Here is a 22,568-nt window from a genome sequence, read left to right on the forward strand (position 1 = left end):
CTTTAATTATTTATGTACACATATAATTGCCTTTTTTAACTTGTATTTGAAACATAAAGTTTTCATCCTTTTGAAAATTGTGCTGAACAGTGTGTTATATAAGTATCTATCTATCTATCTATCTATCTATCTATCTATCTATCTATCTATCTATCTATCTATATTTAATAATACAAAAGTCCTACACACCTATTTATGTAATACACAAAAGACTATATATCTGGCTAAAACTAGAATTTGGCTAACTTATTTCATGAATGGTTCTACAGTCCTGTTACATTTTGCATGTTTATTCACACTTATAGTTTCTGTTAACATGTTTATAAAAGAATATTTCCTGTACAGTTCTGGCAGAGTGAATTTAAATCCTAGCATAGTTAGTGTTAATTTTCGAGTTAGCACATTCTTCATATGTCTGTGAATGGATTTTCTGTCAACTACATTAACCTAAACATCCCAAAGTTGTGTGTGTTGATTGCCACCTTTAAGATGGCCTGGTATATTAGTGTACCTAGAAGAGGGTTGGTCCCTGCCTTGTGCCCATTTGACATAATGTTGGATTAGATGAATACAGTAATAACAGTTGGGTTAATGGCTGCGATTAAACTGCTCTCTGTTATATTAAAGCATGCTGGATTTCATCATTCTTTTTATAGATGTGCAATTGGTGTTTCTTATATACATACAGTATATTATTGTGCTGGCAGGGATAATTTTCTTTGTAAAGGAAGTACCGGGGGAGCAGCTTTGCACAAGTAACTGCCTCCCTCAGAATGTTAGGTGGTAGCCCGGGGTTTGTTTCCTGCCTTGCGCCCTGTTGGCTGGGATTGGCTCCAGCAGACCCCTGTGACCCTGTAGTTAGGATATCGTGGGTTGGATAATGGATGGAGATATACAGGTATATATATATTTTGTTCTGGCCAGACCTTTCAGTTGGCCAAAGTTTCTAAAAATCCTTTTTTTGCACTGGTCTTAATTGATATTCTAATTTTCCGAGATACTGAATTTGGGACTTTCATTAGTTGTCAGTTATAATCATCAAAATTAAAAGAAATAAACATTTGAAATACATCAGTCTGTGTGTAATTAATGAACCTAATATACAAGTTTCACTTTGTCATGATATTCTAATTTTATGACCGGCATCTGTATATACCGAACTAGCTGTGCTCTGCGGCGCCACCCAAGTATTACTGAAAAAGGACCGTGAGGAATGTCCTGTCTGGCTTCCCACTCCTGACGTCGCACTTCCCCTTCGACTTGGCCCGCAGCCTGTGTCTCGTATTAACACGAATATATCGCTATTGCAAGCAAACAGTGATTCTTTGCGCAATGAAAGAAGTAGCAAAATCAACAATCAAATCAACAATCAAGCAAAACAAACAATCAAATTATAGAAAAAAACCTGATCTAAATTCGTTAAGTAGTTCTCTCGTGTAAAGTACACAGACAGACAGACAGACATTGTATTTTATATATATATATATATATATATATATATATATATATATATATATATAGAGCAATAGTGAATGTATTTAATACAACCTTTTTCTTTTGACTCATTAAAAAAATTGCAGTAATTGTATGTTGCTACAGTTTTGCCTCCTATAGGAGTGGGTTTCTATTTTAGTTTTAGTTTATGCTAGTTCAGTATCACATTATAAAATACAAAACTCATAATGTGTTTTTTGTTTAAGTTGTTCCTCTTTGGAGCTAAACTGGCATTTTTTAAAAATCCTGCTAAATACAAAATGTTCATAGATGTGCATTGTAACTCCTTTTGGCATCTTTATTGTTGTGGATGTACAGTTCCTTGTATTTAGTTGTGCTTTAGGGGCTTTTAGTATCTCCATTTTTTCTCACAAACATGAAAGTATGTAATCTGTAGTAATCTTTAAAATACATTATTTTTAGAAACACTTAATACCTAAGTTGCTTGTTTTATTTTTAAATGAAGGAAATAGCAACTCGACCATCAGCATTAAATTACATGATTGCACCAGTAACTGGAAATGATGCAGGAGTTCGAAGAGCTGAAATCAAACAAGGAATTCGAGAAGTAGTTCTGTGCAAAGACTTTGAGGGAAAAATTGGATTACGTTTGAAATCTGTTGACAACGTAAGTAGTGCTCAAAGACTAATTATACACTGTCTGTTAAATATGGCTATGAATATGTGCTTTGAAAATCTAATTATTACATTGCATAAACATTTTAATTGTTTATTTTTTAATTTTAATTGAGATGTACAATATGGTGCTCTTGATTAGAGGTGATGTGTGACATGCATTTATTGATATGAAAAAATGTGTAGAATAATTCTGTTTCTAAAGAGCAGGAAGCCTTAAGGAGCTTTCTTCAGCAGATCATGCAGCCTATTGCCTGCAGTTCCATATTCTTAATGCTTAGGTTTCATTTAAAAAAAGAAGAAAAGAATAAACTATTACAGTTTTGTTCCCTGGAGACCATGCTGTGAATTGAGCATTTCAGCTGTAATAAAAATTATCTGGATCATTTTTGCATGATATGCAATTAATGTCAGAAGTTGTTTTGTTTATGGCTCTTGTGCTCTTACAGTTAGAAACAATGGCACTGCTGTTTGTACTTTCTGTAAAGTGTAATAAAAGGAATATAGCATATCATTGTTTTCAAATTTGATACAAACCTTATTTCAGCATTTATGCTGCATGACTCGCACCTTTGTGCCATCCAGTACTAGAGCTTACTACTCACTTATTTTGTTTTTAAATCCAAATATGTAATATGTCTTTGTGATGGTGAAATTTCAGAAAGTTACTATATAAAATGTTATTCATTTGATTGATACTGACAAGTGTTTTGTGAAATAATGACAATATGTTTTTGTTTTGACCCACTCAGGGCATTTTTGTTCAGCTTGTTCAATACAACTCACCAGCAGCATTGGCTGGCATGAGATTTGGAGATCAGGTGTTGCAGATCAATGGGGAGAATTGTGCAGGATGGTCTACAGACAAAGCTCATAAAATTCTTAAGCAAGCATCTGCGGAAAGGATTACATTTGTTGTTCGTGACAGGTGGGAGAGCCCTTACTACTGTAATAATTAAAGATTGTTATATTGCTGAGCTTTTCATATTCCACTATTCATGCATTAGTTGTAATTTTCACTCTCATTTTATTTTGACAGACCTTTTGAACGAACCATCACTTTGCACAAAGACTACAATGGACATCTTGGATTTGTTTTTAAAAAAGGCAAGATAAGCTTCATTGTGCAAGATAGCTCTGCTGCTAGAAATGGTCTTTTGACAGAACACAATATTTGTGAAATCAATGGACAAAATGTCATTGGACTAAAGGTATCAGTCTCTATTGCGGGGAAAATATATTTACACTATCTTCAAATCCTTATTAATTTTTTAAAGTATCAGCTTGATAAATATGAGTCTGCATCTGTTAGTTGAACTAATTTTGTTCTAGCAAGACTGGCATCCTTCAGTGATTAAAAATACACTGTCAGTTTGATTGATAATTCTAACATTCTCTAGTGGGAATGTCTTTGAGGCTGTGTTTCTACATGGTTTGTGATCAACTGACATCTGATCATGTGAGCGAGTACATCATTGCGTCATGGAGCAGTAACTTAATTCTGGTTTGCAAAACCATACCTTACCTCAGCATTTATGTTATTTACTTCTTTCTTTCTTGTACTGTGCAATTCTATAAACCTTATACGGAGTGATAAAGTACATAATAAATAAGAAATTAATATTTTCATTTTTTTTTAAAGCAAACTTAATTTTATTGATATTGTTAAATTACAGTTTGTTTTTTGTACATCAGCTGAGTCAAACCACATTTGGTTAATGTATTGTATCTGTAACAGGTTCCTCAATGTTTGTTCTACAGTGGGATGCAAAAGTTTGGGCAACCTTGTTAATAGTCATTTTCCTGTATAAATCGTTGGTTGTTACGATAAAAAATGTCAGTTAAATATATCATATAGGAGACACACAGTGATATTTGAGAAGTGAAATGAAGTTTATTGGATTTACAGAAAGTGTGCAATAATTGTTCAAACAAAATCAGGCAGGTGCATAAATTTGGGCACCACAAAAAAGAAATGAAATCAATATTTAGTAGATGCGCCTTTTGCAGAAATTACAGCCTCTAAACGCTTCCTGTAGGTTCCAATGAGAGTCTGGATTGTGGTTGAAGGTATTTTGGACCATTCCTCTTTACAAAACATCTCTAGTTCATTCAGGTTTGATGGCTTCCGAGCATGGACAGCTCTCTTTAACTCACATCACAGATTTTCAATTATATTCAGGTCTGGGGACTGAGATGGCCATTCCAGAACGTTGTACTTGTTCCTCTGCATGAATGCCTTAGTGGATTTTGAGCAGTGTTTTGGGTCGTTGTCTTGTTGAAAGATCCAGCCCTGGCGCAGCTTCAGCTTTGTCACTAATTCCTGGACATTGGTCTCCAGAATCTGCTGATACTGAGTGGAATCCATGCGTCCCTCAACTTTGACAAAATTCCCAGTCCCTTCACTGGCCACACAGCCCCACAGCATGATGGAACCACCACCATATTTTACTGTAGGTAGCAGGTGTTTTTCTTGGAATGCTGTGTTCTTTTTCCTCCATGCATAACGCCCCTTGTTATGCCCATATAACTCAATTTTAGTTTCATCAGTCCACACACAGAACCTTATTCCAAAATGAAGCTGGCTTGTCCAAATGTGCTTGAGCATACCTCAAGCGGCTCTGTTTGTGCTGTGGGCGGAGAAAAGGCTTCCTCTGCATCACTCTCGCATACAGCATCTCCTTGTGTAAAGTCGCAATGGTTGAACGATGCACAGTGACTCCATCTGCTGCAAGATGATGTTGTAGGTCTTTGGTGCTGGTCTGTGGGTTGACTCTGACTGTTCTCACCATTCGTTGCTTCTGTCTATCCGAAATCTTTCTTGGTCTGCCACTTCGAGCCTTAACTTGAACTGAGCCTGTGGTCTTCCATTTCCTCAATATGTTCCTAACTGTGGAAACAGACAGCTTAAATCTCTGGGACAGCTTTCTGTATCCTTCCCCTAAACCATGATGGTGAACAATCTTTGTCTTCAGGTCATTTGAGAGTTGTTTTGTGACCCCCATGTTGCTACTCTTCAGAGAAAATGATTTTGTTTGAACAATTATTGCACACTTTCTGTAAATCCAATAAACTTCATTTCACATCTCAAATATCACTGTGTGTGTCTCCTATATGATATATTTAACTGACATTTTTTATCGTAACAACCAACGATTTATACAGGAAAATAATGACTATTAACAAGGTTGCCCAAACTTTTGCATCCCACTGTACTTTTTCTTTGAAAAAAAAAAAAAACAGTAAAGAGAAAGATAAACTTCAGATACAAAGAAAAAGTCCCCAGCTCTTATTCTGCTCTTTTATCACGTCTTACTGTGGGTTACAAATCTTACATTGTGCCGTGTTCCTCTCTTGCTTTACTACCTGTAGTGAAGATAAATATACATTAAGGTATTCAAATTAACATTATATAAAGGATACTTTAAGTAGACTTGTAGGAAGAAATGCTCTTTATAAAATCTAATGTTTCATTATACCTTGTTATTTACTAAATTAACATAAATATAAAAATAATATAGCATGATACTATTTTTGTACGCTTTGCTAAAATCGGTATTTTTTTTTTTGCAATATTTTACAGACATTTATTACATTTGGCGCACAGGCAGGATAAGTGACTTTATAAAGGGTCAGACAGTACATCAGTGGTGGGTATTGAACTGCTGACATTGTGGTTTTAAGTCCAACTCTGTAGCCACCACACCACAGTGTCTGTTTACACAAACCGATAAAACGTCCTAAAAGATTAATTTTCTTAATGATTTACACTGCATGTGTTAGCTTGCTAGATAAAATATTGAACTATTACTATTGGTATGAAATTGGTCTGCTTAAATAATATTTTATTCATTTTTAGGATCCTCAGATCTCTGACATTCTTAGTTCAGCAGGAGGTGTAATAACTATGACAATAATGCCTTCGTTCATCTTTGACCATATGATTAAAAAGTAAGCATATTTTATTTATTGCACTATATTAGGCTTTTTCAGTGTAGTGTATGTGCTTTACATTTTGCTTAGAAATTATCCTCCTTTCCTATTGATGTTCTGTCTTTTTTTTATTCTTAACATACTAAAAAAGCAGTGCCATTAAGGAAAGCAACATTGCTTTAATATAGTCTAATTTTGCATTATGTGGAGATGCAGAAGATTAAGTATTAAGCTAGTTATACTTAGAAATCAGAGGCATCTATATTCATAATCAAACAGAAAATTAGTAGAAACTGAGACTCTGCAGACATCCATATAGTTTTGGATCTGTGGTATTAAATAAACTGCCAGTAGAGGATATACAGTAGGTTCTGGAGAAAATTCTAGAATTTCACTCTTCTTTACTGCCAGACCTAAAGCAGTTATCTGTAGTTTGAAATAATGTGAATGAGTTCAATTTTACTATTTACACACTAATCAGTATTTTTTTTGTTTAATGTATTACAATGAATTCTGAATTTCACTTTTGCTTTGCTGATAATTTTTTTTTTGCATGTTAGATGTTGAGGAGAATTAACAGATGATCTTTTATGTTTTATTGGAACTGTCATGCATACGGTTTTTTAAAACCTACTATGGGCACTAAAATCAGAGGAAATTATTACGCAGGTAGAACACCATTTTAAAAATGACTGATACATTTCCGGGCGTCACGGTGGCGCAGTGGTAGCACTGCTGCCGCCTCTCACTTAGGAGACCTGGGTTCACTTCCCAGGTCCTCCCTGCACGGAGTTTGCATGTTCTCCCCGTGTCTGCATGGGTTTCCTCCCACAGTCCAAAGACAATGCAGGTTAGGTGCATTGGCGATCCTAAATTGCCCCTAGTGTGTGCTTGGTGTGTGTGTGTGTGTGTGTGTGTGTGTGTGTGTGTGTGTGTGTGTGTGTGCGCCCTGCCCAGAGTTTGTTTCCTGCCTTGCACCCTGTGTTGGCTGGGATGGGCTCCAGCAGACCCCTGTGACCTAGTAGTTAGGATATAGCGGGTTGGATAATGGATAGATGGGTGGATACTTTTCCAGGGCAAATTTGAGATCCTTTTCATGTCTGTATTTCAAATTAATTAAATAAAGTATTTACACTAATTTTCAATTAATTGTGGTTGTAATGGTTTTATTTAAATGCTAACTCTTGATTTTATTTTAGGATGTCATCAAAGATTATGAAGAGCCTCATGGATCACTCAGTTCCAGAAGTTTAGTGTACGGCATTCTTTGACATTCTTGGAAGATCAGCCATTTAGCTGGCCCTGGCCTGCAGTTCTGTCTTTATCCTCCAGGTTGCTGCCTCTGTGTTTTCAGCAGTTTCATATCATGCAAGCAAGCATTTAGCTAAGGGGCCACTGCATGAATGAGTTTCTAAAAGTCACAACACTAATCTGTATATACAGTTCTGAATGCTGTCCTTTCTATATTCTACAGATAATCTGTGCCTAAATGCAGAGTTTCAGGGTCTTTAAAAAATAAAACCATGTAGGTTGGTAATACAATAATGTGATAAAATGGAAATCATGACAAAAGTGTAAATATATTTGGTTACACCACTAATACTAGTTTTATTATGCTGCTCTCTTCTTTTATTTTGAAAATATTTTAGTTTTTGCTGTTTTGTTTTTAAAAAGCTTTAAAAGTTATTTTTTACTCCATAGAATCATATACATAAGTGAGTTAAGTCATTATTATTTTGGATACTGGACAGCATGGTGGCGCAGTGAATAGTTCATAGTGCCTGAGATTTTGGCTCAAGCATTTGGATACTCTCAGGGGACAATAGTTTCTTCTGCATTACAAAGACAAGCAGGTTAGCTTCATAAATTACTGTAAATTGGCTTTAAAAGGCACTATAATATATATATATATATATATATATAAAATTTAATATTATTATATATGGAAATGTTGATGTGTTGGTGTGTTTTGTGTCTTACAGTAAAACAGTTATGTGTCCTGAATTTCGGAGATATGTTCCAGCTCCATGTGACACTTTAGGGCACTTAACAAGGTCTAGACAACAAATGATTAGAGATATATATCTAATAGAAATTTATTTATTTATTTATTGTAACCAAATTCAGTCTCTAAATTTCAAAGAAGCTATTTTTCCAAGTGACTTGAATCTGTACTTTTGTGTTCATGGTATATGCTGTAAATAAAATAATTAAGATTTATTCAACATAAAGACTAAACATACATCAACATAAACATAGAAATGTTATTCTAGAAATGTTAATACTTTTGGGGGGGTTACCAAGTATTTTACTACATACAGTAACAACTATAACCATTTGGTACTGGTGTATCTCATCTCGGGTTAGAGTAGTTTAGAGAAGACTCTGTATATAGCATACAAATTTGGATTATTTCTAGATTTAATTATGTATATTATCACAAATTTACATGCAAAGCTCATGTAATTGAAAATCTTGAGACCTGAATCAGTTTATACAGTGATAGTACAGGATGTACACAAGCCTGTGAGATTTACTGTTGCATGTTCATTGTGATAGCTAGTCTTTGAAGATATTTTGCCAGCAAGCAGTTATTGATAAATGAGCATACCTCCCCTCACACAAACTTCTGCTACTGATTTGTGCAGAATAAGAGGCCCAGTGTCTTTTCAGGGTTACATGCATTTTCTTTCAATCTGCAACTTGTCATACTTTGTTTTATTTTGACCTTTGACCCCTCTGAATGTTGATTGGATACTTGGAGGATGCCCTGACTGGGATACTGGTTGTTCCTGTAAGTTTACATATTTCTGGCAGAATTTGTAAAATGTTAGCCATTTTTGGAAAATATGAATGATAAACAAAACACTGTTCTTTTGTTTGTCTAGTGCTCAGGTAAAACTACAGTATTTGTCATCACAGAATTGTGTCTGTTCTATTAGTAATACTAATGATAACTAAAATCACACAGAAGTTTAAGTAACATTGAATGTTTGGCCTGATAATATACACTTAAGCTGACACACATTGGTTAAGATGGCTATGAAGATGTGTACCCATACCTGTGCCTTGTTGTTTTATTGGCTAATGTGACACCTGGAAAAGGCCTGTTCCTCCCAATCAGCAATATATATGTTAGCATAAGAGGGGGCATATCTCTTCTCCATCGCCGTCCCATGTCTGTAAATAAAGGCTACCATTAAATTCAAATTCGCTAGATTTTAAATTTAGTCTTAATAATTCCATAAGATGTTTGTCGGAGCTTGTCCCATCAAGATAACGCTTAAATGTCCTCTCTACGGCCTCCAATCCCAATTCAGTATCAATATTGGTATACAGGGATTCGACGTCCATAGAGAACATAAATGCTCCCGCTGGAAAAGATTTATTCTTAACCAACTGAAGAAAATGATATGTATCCTGTACATAACTATTGTGTCTCTGAGACAAAGGATTAAGATAATAATCAATGAATTCCGAAACTCTATAAGATTTGGAAGAACAGTCGAAAATAATCGGCCTACCTGAAGGAATCTGGTATGGTATTGTCCAACTTTCCGGTTTCTTATGGACCTTAGGTAACAAATAACATTTATGAATTGATGGATCTGGTGGACCTATTAAATACCGCTTTTGTTGGGCCATTATAAAGCCTTCCTCCTGCATAGTCTCCAAAATCTTAACCATCCTAGAATGTATCTTTTCTCGACTAGACTTTTTAAGAGGTCTATAATGTAACCTGTTTGACAATTGTCGTTTAGCTTCTCTATCCATAATAATCGTCATGGACCCCTTATTGGCTGGTTTAATAATAACATGTTTATTATTCAACCTCAATTACTCCAAAGATACTCTTTCCGTCGAAGTTAAATTATCAGGGGCCCCAGGGAGAACCTGCATCTTCGCTAAATCCTGTCAGTTGTCCTTACTCATATCTACGATGACCTGACTAATTTTACTATTTACTGGTTCCCAATGAGAAGGCTCAACAAACACCTTTGGAGCCTGACCTCCTTAAAACTCAAAATAGTCCAACAGTTTCATTCGCCGATGATACTTACATACATCCCTCTTAATCTCATCTAGGTCTGTCTGTGTTGGAACAGGAATAAAGGTAAGTCCCTTCTGTAAAAGTGATACATCTGCCTCCGTCAACCTAAAATGATTACTTATAAATGTTGACTTCCTTTGCGTCAACAAACCTAAAAGATTCCTGAATTAAGTCCATACATTCTAGTCAATGGTCTACACAGACATCATTTACAGTGAGATTTTTTTTACCTCTTGAGTAGCCCTTATGCATTTCAGTCAGGGCCGTACTTCTTTTGCTGACCACGGAAGCATGAAGAAAGGAAAATAATTGCCAAATGATCTGCGAGAAAAAGCAGTTTAACTATATAAATCAGGAAAAGGATATAACAAGATATCCAGTGATTTGAACATGCAAATCAGTAGAGTTCAAAATCTGACCAGGAAGTGGAAAAATAGGTTATGTTAACACCAAGCCACTATTCGTTAGGCCAAGAAAGTTTTTAGACACAGCTGCCAGGAAAATGCAAAGAAAACCCACAAGCAACTTACTGAAATACAGGCTTCTCTGAAATAGTGTAGTTGCTCTTTCAACATGCACAATAAGGAGATACTTGAATAGAAACTGTTTGCAAGTCAAAGTCATTGCTGCACCAATGCCAGAAAACAGCCTGCTGACAATACACCAAACAGTATTTGGAGAAGCTGTAAAACATCTGAAATAAAATCATTTAGAGTAATAAGACCAACATTTAACTGTATGGTCATCACCATGAATGTTATGTTTGGAGAGAAATCAACAAGTCCTGTGAAGAGAGCCTCACCATCTGTATTGTAAAGCAATGGAGATGGATCTCTGCTGTTTTTGTGGATGAGGAAGCTACAGTGGCACAGGAAATTTAGTTCAGCCTGCTTGTTGATCGCCATTTGTTTTCACAAAATATTAGAGGGAAATCTGCATTCATCAGCCTGCAAGCTGCGTGTGAGGTGCACTTTCCAACATGACATTGATCCGAAACATAAGGCCAAGTTGACCCTTCTGTGGCTTCAGCGGAAAAAACTAAAGGCTTTGCCATGGTCATCACAGACTCCTGACCTCAACATTATTGAGCCTCTTTAAAGAGATCTCAAACATGAAGTTCATGCAAGACAACTAAAGAATTTACAGAACCTGAATTTTTTTTGCCGAGAAAAATGGACGGCTTTACCACCTGAGAAAATAAAGGGCCTCATTCACAGCTATCACAAAAGACAGCAAGCCACCATTGATGCTAAAAGGGTCAATACACAATACTAAGATTAAAGTGTAGGCAAACTTTTGAACAGGATCATCTTATTATTTCCTTTATAGCTGAGTTTTGTTTAAGGACTTTGGTATTCTGTGATACGCAATAGTTTATTTAATTTGAATCCCATTAAAAATAAATGTCTTTTGTCTGATCACTCAAGTTTTCTTTAAAAATCATACACATCTTACAAATTGACAGGGTATATAAACTTCTGAGTGCAATTTAACGTTTGCAGTGCAGGAGGCAGAAGTTAAGATGCTTCACCAACATTTCTTCTGCATGCGCTAGTAATAACTTAATAATAAGTTTATTTAAATAAAGTGGTTGTGATTGCAGCATATATTGATTGATATTCCCAAAGGATTTTATTTTCATGTGGCTGTCGAGGGTCTTTCAAAGGAAGAAGGCTTGTGAAATACTGTATATTCAGAAGTGGTGGATTATAATGCAGCTGTACTTTAGAGATGAAAGTTTTTCTTCTAAGTAAATGTAGAAATATTATGCAGATTCTGAAGACTAGCTACTATGAAACACATCTATAAGTAATGTACAGATGTAGAGCTGGATTTGGTGTTTGCAAATAACAATAATCATGAATTGTAGTCCTTGTCAATTTGAAGAATTTCAAAAATAATGACAAGTATGAAGTATTACTGAACCCAAATGTTAGTTTTATTTGCTTAATTAGTTCATGGATAAGTGCAGTGTACCGTGAGCCTGCTTTTTGTCACGTGCATGACTTTTTCTTACTTTGTGTTTTTTATTTGTATTTATTTTTTTATGATTAATAACTTTCTTTATGCTCATATTTAAGACGTGGATTATCGTAAAATGAGCAGAATGTTGCACAGCAATTTTGTTTTGATGCAGCAGACCATGTAAGAATAAAATAAAGAGTTCAGAAATGGCATAGCAAATACCAATAGCACACGATTGTGGACTGACTTCTCTATTTATGACTTAAGGTGTGAGAAATCCAGCTGTGTGACAGAATCACACCATGGTGAGATTAGCACAACAGTTCAAATACTAGCTGGGCGTTTGATTTTATAAAATGGACATTCCTATGCAATCATTCATTGACAGAGTAGACCACATGTCGTCAGGTTAGTCAGTTTACTGAGTGAGTGCGTTTTTTCAGTTGAAATCCTGCTCACCGCAAGATTTCAGGAACGGGAAGCATAACTGACAATGGAGTAAGAAGTACCTCGAGTAAGCTGATTTTTGTGGTTTCTGTTAAGTAAAATGAAGTTACATGCTTTAATGGACATTCCATTGCAAGTATTCCTGTTTATCACGGTGCTGAAGAGTGTCAAAATGTTGCATTTTACTTGGAATGCAAGTAAAAGTTTCATTAATCTTCTGTGCACGACATGACAATACTATTACTGGGTGACAGGAAAATGTGCAGCTGTACTGTACATGCATATTCATATACTAGGAATGAGTTCGATAGTAGTTTTAAAAAATTAGATTTGTTCACTAAGTGAGTTAATTTAACAATACTTCTTATGTAACGTGCGAATTTCTGCACAAATGTTTTTTTTGAAAAACTCAAAGCATGCATCTATCAAAAGGCACTAACAACCTGGCATAGGGTGAAAAGGACACACATTTATAAAGATGTTAAGAGCAGATGTACTTTACTTTTTATATTGCAAACTCATCCCAAACATTTATAGTTTGTGTGTGCCACCCAACATGGGCACATATAACAAAAAAACAGACAATCTCACAGTTGTGTGTTTGACTGAACTCTTTCATATTTGTCTAAAACTGAAATAAGATGGTGTCTTACAGTTTTATTCCTATTAGTAAGTTTGTATTGTATTGTATTTTCTGCCTTAAAAGAAAATTTGAAAACCACCTTGTGAGTATCTCTAATGCTTTAATTTTTCTGACCTTTTGTCTTAAAGTGCTTTGAACAAAAATATAAGGTGTATGAATGATTTCAGGATTCTTTTTCAGTTCAGCGTAAGCTTGCATTGTCTGGTGGAGTTTGCTGTTTGCAGACATTTTGTTTTTTGAAATGTTTTTTCACTTCACACTTGCTTTATTAATAATGAAATGTACCTTTATGTGTAAATAGTAATAACACTAAAGTTTCTAAAACGAGAATATTTTTAAGAGTTTGTTAATGGGGGAGCAACTTGTTTGTTTTACTGAACATAATGTCAGATGTTGATGTGCTGAACCCTTTGTTTTCTTGCTGCTTTTTGGTTTGACTTGTAGATGTTTGTGATATTAAGAAATTGTGAACATGTCATCATTTTTATTGGGTTTGCTTTAAAATAAAAGTGTCCTGTTCTGAAGTTTCAACTGTGAATGCACATTTCTCTTAAACTTTATGGATATTAAATATGTGTCTCATCATTATTAAAAATGATTGTTGGTGCAGGGTTTTTTTTCCCCTTTTATTTCCTGTAGAATTCTTGTTTCCATCCCTAGTGAGCTGACCAAACCTTCATTGTATTCATCTCAGGTAGATCATTCTTATTTGAACCTGATTCTTGTGTCAGGCAGTGTTGTTGACAGTAGTACTTTATAAGGACTTCCCAATCTTGACAATATTCTGTACACATTAGATGAGTAGTCTTTAACAAGTTATCTTAGGCTGAATGGCCTATTGTACTCATTTAGGAATTTAGAACTTCATATGAATATCTTAGGCTGCATCATGTTTAACCGTGTACCATTTTTAATTCTACCTGAGGCATTCATTAGGTGGCTATGAGGTTAGGGATTTGCACTGATCATTGGAAGGTTGCCAGTTCAAATCCTGTAAATGCCAAAAGTGACTCTACTTTGTTGGGCTGTTAAGCAAATGATCTGTCCTGGGTAGGATGTTAATCTGCAGGGAAAAACCTGGGGGTTGGTGGCAGGACTGGCACTCCAGCCACCATAAAACACCTCCCACTGTTCCATTCCATCTGAACAAGTGTGGTGCTGAAGTGTCGCCCGTCGCATGGCTGCACACGGGTCCTAATCTGGGATCCTGAGTTGGTTTGTCATGTGGTGGGTGCGGCAATGTGCTTTATCAGCGTGTGCTCCTAACCTCCTTAGGCATTCAGACTGTGTTGGGGTTTTTTAATAAATGCAGCCTATCCTCTCATTTTATTTAGACTGGCACATTCTGAATTTTATATCATCCCTAAGAACTATAACAAGGGGAAGAAAAGTTTATTCCAAAACTGCAAAATAAAGATTTAGCAATTTGAAATGTTCAAATGATGCAAACTGGTATAAAATACCAAAGCATATTCACTGGCATGAAAATATTGTAAGTACTGTTTAACATCCTAAACCCTACAGGTACACACAACTGAAAAGACCTGTAGGTTACGGCCAGAACTGGAACCATCACGATGGCAGGACTCAGCCTTCTGTCCTTTTCAGTAACTAAAGAGGAATTCAGCATTTGTAATCGGGGTGGGTAGGCTTTTCTAATAACACAATGCAAGAGCTGACAAACTACTCTTTTGTAATGCTGTGTTCAAATTACTCACGCAGGCCAGCCGTAAAGATGCATATGGTGAGCAAAGACCTGAAGATGCACAGAATCGCATTCGGTGTCATCACAGTAAGCCAACGCCAGGGTTTTGTATCCAGAGAGCTCTGAAACTGACAGACTATAAAGGGAGCTGTACAATGATGCAACCTGAGAACATAATGGTAGGTAATAAATTAAAGAGGCTTCTGTGTTCAGTATAAGGTGAAGTAATCTGATCGGATGGTCAGGGAATCCTCCCATGAGGGATTTCTTTTTTCATAGATAGTGTTTGGACTAGAAGCTTCATTGTGAACAAGGTCTTTGATTGTACTGAATATGTCTCAATGATCTTCATACTAGGCTGTGATTGTCAGTTTTGGGAAAAATTAACTTTTTTGAACATCTCATTTATACTTTGTATTTCCTTAATCCAGTTACTAAAACACACTGACAAAAACATTTGTTGGGTGTACAGCTGAGAAATCCCTTCCACTCGGACCACTGACTGAGCAGCAAAACTGTGTTTGAAGTGCAGTTGTTTGGACAAGAAATCTTCCTGAAGTAACCACTCTAGTAGTGTATACACACGCTGCAAGGACCTGTCACCAGCAGCAGGAAAACATTAATGGCCTCATCCTTCTTCACTTATTGTAACATGGAGAATCTGGCTACATACCTGGCCAGTATTTATCAAGCATCTCATGATAGGAATTGCACTAAATTCTAACTAGGATAAGAATCTGTCCTTCCCCATTGTAGGACTTGAGAAGTATTTATGAAGCATCCTACATGGACCCCTAGCTAGGAGTACCAGTTGAGTGAATGACGTTATGATTTTATGGCACCCAAACTTCAAAATGCCACTTATGAAGGCATTTTGTAGTTTTCTGATATTGATGCTAAGGGTTCACCACAAAGATTATAATAATAATAATCATAAAATGAATAATACTCAGAGTAGAGGGAGAAGAAGAAGGAAAACATAAAAACACAGGCAATTGTGCAAATCTGCATGTAATTGTCACTTCACAACAACTTCAAGAATATTACAGTAACAAACACTGAAATGGACAGACCAGGACACACACACACACTGAATGAGAGTTGAGCCTGAGAACAGGTACGTTTATTTACCAATGAATGCTCCACAGCTGTATTTTCAGAAAAATCATTTTCCCCACTGCTATTGACTTGTAGCACAACTGTTACTGAAGCCAGCCATGGCTATTCTGGTGCTGTTTCTGAAGTCTCATTCACTATTCCAGTGTTCCCGATTGTTTGCACTATAATTTGACATGTCTATCTATCGCCGTGATCCCCCCTTATTTTCTTTGAGGCTCAATTCAGCCGAAGCCGTCTTGATTTTTCACAGGCGTATAATTTTTAACGCTAATGTTCTAGGGATTTATGGGATTACAGAACTCGGTGTGACTGTGTGACATTTTGCTGTCAATCACCCATCCAGCCTCGCCTATCATCAGGGTAGTGCGTGGCTACTGCAGTACAGTTTGCAGCCATGACCACCTGTGTGTTGATACTGTGATATTTCTAGTGATTCACATACAGTATGTGTGCTCATCCACACTTGGAGCAGAGATCTTTGTGTGTGCTGATTTACGTGAATGCAGCTGGCTTTTTAACATTACCTCACATGGAGTCGTATGGAAATGTATAAATATGTGTATTACCCCATGCATTGTAAAGGCATTCAAAGGTTGGTGCAAAATCTGAAAAATGGTTGGTTGTGAAATACCCCAATTGTTACCATCACAAAGCTTCCCATTTCCTGTGGGCAAAAAGTGTAACATTACCAATACTTTAATTACATCTGACAGTGTATGACATCTCTGCGTACAGCAAGTGGATCGATCAATCATGCAATGTACAGGATTTGTTACAAATAACCTGCTCAAAAAAGTTAAAGGAACACTTTGAAAACACATCAATGGGAAAAAATCCTGCTAGATATCTACACTGATATGGACTGGGTAATGTGTTAGGAACAAAAGGATGCCACATCGTTTGATGGAAACGAAAATTATCAACCTACAGAGGGCTGAATTCAAAGACACCCCAAAAATGAAAGTTAAAAAATTATTTGGCAGGCTAGTCCGTTTTGCCAAAATTTTATTGCAGCAACTCAAAAACGTACTCAGTAGTTTGTATGGCCCCCACGTACTTGTATGTGTGCCTGACTAATGTCGGGGCATGTTCCTAATGAGACGACAGATGGTGTCCTGGGGGATCTCCTCCCAGATCTGGACCAGGGCATCACTGAGCTCCTAAACAGGTGGCGGATGGACCGAAGCATAATGTCCCAGAGGTGTTCTATTGGATTTAAGTCAGGAGAGCGTGGGGGCCAGTCAATGGTATCAATTCCTTCATCCTCTAGGAACTCCCTGCATACTCTCGCCACATGAGCCCGGGCATTGTCGTGCACCAGGAGGAACCCAGAACCCACTGCACCAGCATAGGGTCTGACAATGGATCCAAGGTTTTCATCCCGATGCCTAATGGCAGTCTAGGTGCCGTTGTCTAGCATGTAGAGGATTTTGTGTCCCTCCATGGATATGCGTCTCCAGACCATCACTAACCCACCACCAAACCAGTCATGCTTAACGACGTTACAGGCAGCATAAAGTTCTCCACGGCTTCTCCAGACCCTTTCACGTCTGTCACATGTGCTTAGGGTGAACCTACTCTCTTCTATGAAAAGCATAGGGCGCCAGTGGTGAACCTGCCAATTCTGGTATTCTATGGCAAATGCCAATTGAGTTCCCTGGTGCCAGGCAGTGAGCACAGGGCCTACTAGAGGATGTCGGGCCCTCAGGCCACCCTAATGAAGTCTTTCTGATTGATTAGAGACATTCACACCAGTGGCTTGCTGGAGGTTATTTTGTAGAGCTCTGGCAGTGCTCATCCCGTTCCTTCTTCCCCAAAGGAGCAGATACCAGTCCTGCTGATGGGTTAAGGACCTTCTACGACCCTGTCCAGCTCTCCTAGAGTAACTGCCTGTCTCCTGGAATCTCCTCCATGCCATTGAGACTGTGCTGAGCGACACAGCAAACCTTCTGGCAATGGCACGTGTTCATGTGCCATCCTGGAAAAGTTGGACTACCTGTGCAAGTGCTGCAGGATCCAGGTATCGCCTCATGCCACCAATAGTGACACTGACCGTAGCCAAATTGAAAATGAGTGAAAAAACAGAATAGATGAGAAGGGAAAAAGTCAGTGGCCTTCACCTGTTAAACCATTCATTCCTGTTTTGGGGGGTCGTCTCATAGTTGCCCCTGTAGTGCACCTGTTGTTAATTTCATTAACGCCAAAGAAGCTGAAACTGATTAACAACCCCCGCTGTTACTTAACTGACCAGATCAATAGCCTAGAAGGTTCACTGACTTGATGCTATACTCTGATTAAAAAGTGTTCCTTTCATTTTTATTGAGCAGTATATCATTCCATCTCTGCCAAATTGGTGTCTTTTTACAAGTTGATTGTTGTCCGGCATTTCCAAAATATTCAGCCTGTCCTGGAATGTGTGCGACAATCTCTGCTTGAATGCCATCTTCTGGCAGCTTCTAGCAAGTTAGGACATCTCATGATCTCTCCAGTTTATGGCGAAATAGAAGAAGTGTCCCAAATCAGAAAAACTGATAAAGTGCTTTTAGTTTTACTCCTAAAAGTGGGACCACATTTGCATCAGTCTGAGAATTTTCAGCCAGTCAGGACTGTTTTCTCAAACTCTTGAGCCACTTGATAAATTTGGGCACTGACATAAATGGCTGGTTGTTCAGTTGTACTAAAGAAAAACTCCTTTCTTAGAGCTGTAGTGCAGGCTGCGCTGTAATCCACAGGTCCCAAGTTTGAGCCTATCTGCTTCTGCTGTCTTTGGGTCCATGAGCATCTGAGTGGAAGCTTCACCCTAAACAGACAAATGGGGCCACAAACCCAGACTTCCTTCAGGAAGGGGGCGAGCGCAGTGGGGGCTGAAAGAGGCAGACAGAGAGACGCGTGCAGTTAGAAACCTGATTTACTTTTGTACCAATGGGGGCTTCTCCTTTAGCTTAACTGAGTGAGCTTCTATTTGCCAACTTGGAGACCCCACGTTTTCAGGAAGTCCCTTTGTGTGAGGGCAGGAAAGTGAGAGGGGCAGGGCTCTAAATGATTCCTGTCTGGTGACAACCATGTTTCTCTCTGGTATGGTACTGCTGGCCAAAGAAACATGGAGCATTGGAGCCTTGGAGCTCATGTTATACAGGTGCATCTCAATAAATTAGAATATCATCGAAAAATTTATTTATTTCAGTAATTCAATTCAAAAAGTGAAACTCATACAGTCATATGAAAAAGTTTGGGAATCTCTTAATTCTTTGGATTTTTGTTTATCATTGGCTGAGCTTTCAAAGTAGCAATTTCCTTTTAATATATTGTATACATCCATCCTGCTGGCAATATTCTAATTTTCTGAGATAGTGGATTCTAGTTTTCATTAGCTATAAGCCATAATCAGCAAAATGAAAAGAAACAAACACTTGAAATATATCACTCTGTGTGTAATTAATCTATATAATATATCCATCCAGCCATCCATCATCCAACCCACTATATCCTAACTACAGGGTCACAGGGGTCTGCCTGAGCCAATCCCAGCCAACACAGGGCGCAAGGCTGGAAACAAACCCAGAGAAGGGCGCCAGCCCACCGCAGGGCGTATATAATATATGAGTTTCACTTTTTGAAATCAATTACTGAAATAAATTAACTTTTCAATGATATTCTAATTTATTGAGATGCACCTTTTACATATTCAATTGGACATTAGATTGCTACTAAAATGAGAAACAAAAAGATGTTCTTGCTGTTCAATGCTTTAGTTAAGAACTGGAAACTCTGTAATACGTGTGTACAGTATGTTCGGCTCACAACTGTTAAACTAGATACTGTCCTAATTTTTTATCCATAATGTAAGCAATGACGATTATTACATTGCATTCATATTGTATAACCCGTGCTCCTTCTGGGTTGTTTAATCGTAACACTCCATGACACAACAGTCACTGAAGCAGAAGATTTCCGGAAGCCCCCAAATGGCAGACCACCACCTTACCCAGCAGCCCTGCTCCCACTCTCATTAAAGACTTACTGGATGCATTGCTGACTCTCTGTGCTCATGTCATGGCCCCCTCACAGGTTTTACAAGTCACTTTCTTTCCAGCAGCGCTAATGAGGCAAAAGTTGTGAAAAGGAGGTGGGCCGGGTGGGGTGCTTTAACATTGTGTTGCTTTATATCTTGTGTACATAAAGGGGGTGAGCTTAGACCAAGACTACTGTTTGACAAAAGAGTATGTGAGGAGTAAAATGGTCAACTGATAACACGCCCAAGGAAGATTTAAACAACTTCTAACTTAATACCTTTGAGCATCCGGCTGTTAGAAACGATCAGTCTACGGCCTTTTATATACGACAATTCCACAAAAATGTTGGGACAATATGGAAAATGCTAATAAAAATGAAAAGTGATTTGTAATTTCTGTTCTCCTTGTGCTACATTGAATTTACTACAACATCATTTTTTAGGAGAAAGTTGGACTGTCCTCTCTGAGTGGGAGATGAGATATTACCTCAAGTGGCGAAGTTGAAGTACCTTGGGGTTTTGTTTACAACTGAAGAGAAACGGGATGGGTGCTGTAGTGGTGAATGAGGAGCTGAGCCAGGAGGTGATGCCCTCGATTTACTAGTCGATCTACGTCCACACGTTCACCTATGGTCGTGAGCTTTGGGTAACGACCGAAAGAACAAGATCATGGGTACAAGTGGCTAAAATGAGCTTTCTTCACTTGGTGGCTGGACTGTCTAGGGTATGAAACACAGACATCCAGGACAGGTTCAGAGTTGAGCCGCTGACCCACTTATCAAGATGAGACAACTGAGGTGATTCAGGCATCTGATGTCTCCCTGTGGAGGTTTAATAGGCGATCAGCAGTTATCTCCCAGATGGCCTGGGAGTACGTTGGGATCCCACAGTATGAGTTGGCAAGTGTGGCTAGGGAAAAGGATGTATGGGCCTCACTGCTAAGTCTCTTACCCTCACAACCTGATAAGTGGTGGAAAATGAACACATGAGCACAATTTTTTCAAGTTGATCCATGTGAATTGATTTTTTGTTTTTGTTTTTTTGAAAATGTACACTCCTGTCAAGTCTGATCTGTTACATGCTCTAAAAAATGTGGGACAGTCAAGCATGTAGCACTGTGTCTCCTTCACTTTTTTTGGACAGTGAAGACATGAGTTAAGTTTAGCACGTAAAATTGTCCCCTATTCATCCATTGCGCAGGTCTTCATGGCCCGTTGTTTCCATATTTCGTGTTTCAGTATGTGCCACTCATTCTCAGAGATAAGCCACGACTGCAGGCTGGCCAATCTCATACCTGCCCTCTCTGCATATGCAGCCATGCACTTGTAACCAGAAAGTGGTTTGGTGTTATCCTGCTGCAAAATAAAGGGAAGCCAGCATTTGGATGGCAGCATATGTTCCTGTAAATCTGTACATATCTTTCTGCACTAATGGTGCCCTCACAGATGCCATGAGTACTGACACACCCCTATACCATGATACATGCTGGCTTTTGGTACCTGACTCTGATAATAGCTTGGATGGTCCTTTTCCTGTTTGGCCCGGTGGCAGTTATTTTCAAAAACTATTAAAAACATCACACCACAAAACCCAATTCCACTGTGCAAGTTTCCATCTCAGATGAGGCCAAGCCCAGAGAAGTTGGCAGTACTTCTGGATGGTGATGATGTTTGGATAGTAAAGATGCACAACTGTCTTTAAGTCCATGATGTCTGATAGATTGGAGATGACACACATTCAGAAGGGGTTTTCAGGCTTGCCCATTGCACACAGTGATTTGACCGGATTTCTTGAATATTTTGATTTTTTATTTATATATATATACTGCTCAAAAGAATTAAAGGAACACTTTTTACTCAGAGTATAGCATAAAGTCAGTGAAACTTATGGGATATTAATCTGGTCAGTTAAGTAGCAGAGGGGGTTGTTAATCAGTTTCAGCTGCTGTGGTGTTAATGAAATTAACAACAGATGCACTAGAGGGCACCAATGAGATGACCCCCAAAACAGGAATGGTTTAACAGGTGGAGGCCACTGACATTTTTCCCTCCTCATCTTTTCTGACTGTTTCTTCACTAGTTTTGCATTTGGCTACAGTCAGTGTCACTACTGGTAGCATGAGGCGATACCTGGACCCTACAGAGGTTGCACAGGTAGTCCAACTTCTCCAGGATGGCACATCAATACGTGTCATTGCCAGAAGGTTTGCTGTGTCTCCCTGCACAGTCTCAAGGGCATGGAGGAGATTCTAGGAGACAAGCAGTTACTCTAGGAGAGCTGGAGAGGGCCATAGAAGGTCCATAACCCATCAGCAGGACTGGTATCTGCTCCTTTGGGCAAGAAGGAACAGGATGAGCACTGCCAGAGCCCTACAAAATGACCTCCAGCAGGCCACTGGTGTGAATGTCTCTGACCAAACAACCAGAAAGACTTCATGAGGGTGACCCAAGGGCCCCATGTCCTCTAATGGGCCCTGAGCTCACTGCCCAGCAGCATGCAGCTCGATTGGCATTCGCCATAGAATACCAGAATTGGCAGATGCACCACTGGTGCCCTGTGCTTT

The 22,568-nt window shown here is 38.1% G+C and overlaps 1 protein-coding gene across 3 annotated transcripts in view; it reads left to right on the forward strand.

Annotated features, from left to right (window-relative positions):
- Positions 1 to 13,707, forward strand: part of LOC120530241 (syndecan binding protein (syntenin)) — a 56,808-nt gene extending 43,101 nt beyond the window's left edge. For all 3 annotated transcript variants that reach the window (XM_039754553.1, XM_039754554.1, XM_039754555.1), the window contains 5 exons: positions 1,961 to 2,122; positions 2,883 to 3,058; positions 3,170 to 3,341; positions 5,990 to 6,081; positions 7,263 to 13,707. In XM_039754553.1, the coding sequence (XP_039610487.1) occupies positions 1,961 to 2,122; positions 2,883 to 3,058; positions 3,170 to 3,341; positions 5,990 to 6,081; positions 7,263 to 7,317 (657 nt within the window). In that variant the 3' untranslated portion in view covers positions 7,318 to 13,707. The remainder of the gene's footprint in view (positions 1 to 1,960; positions 2,123 to 2,882; positions 3,059 to 3,169; positions 3,342 to 5,989; positions 6,082 to 7,262) is intronic.
- The last annotated feature ends 8,861 nt before the right edge of the window (positions 13,708 to 22,568 follow it).

The sequence above is a fragment of the Polypterus senegalus genome, chromosome 5 (assembly GCF_016835505.1).
Source record: "Polypterus senegalus isolate Bchr_013 chromosome 5, ASM1683550v1, whole genome shotgun sequence".
NCBI classification, from domain to species: Eukaryota; Metazoa; Chordata; class Cladistia; order Polypteriformes; family Polypteridae; genus Polypterus; species Polypterus senegalus.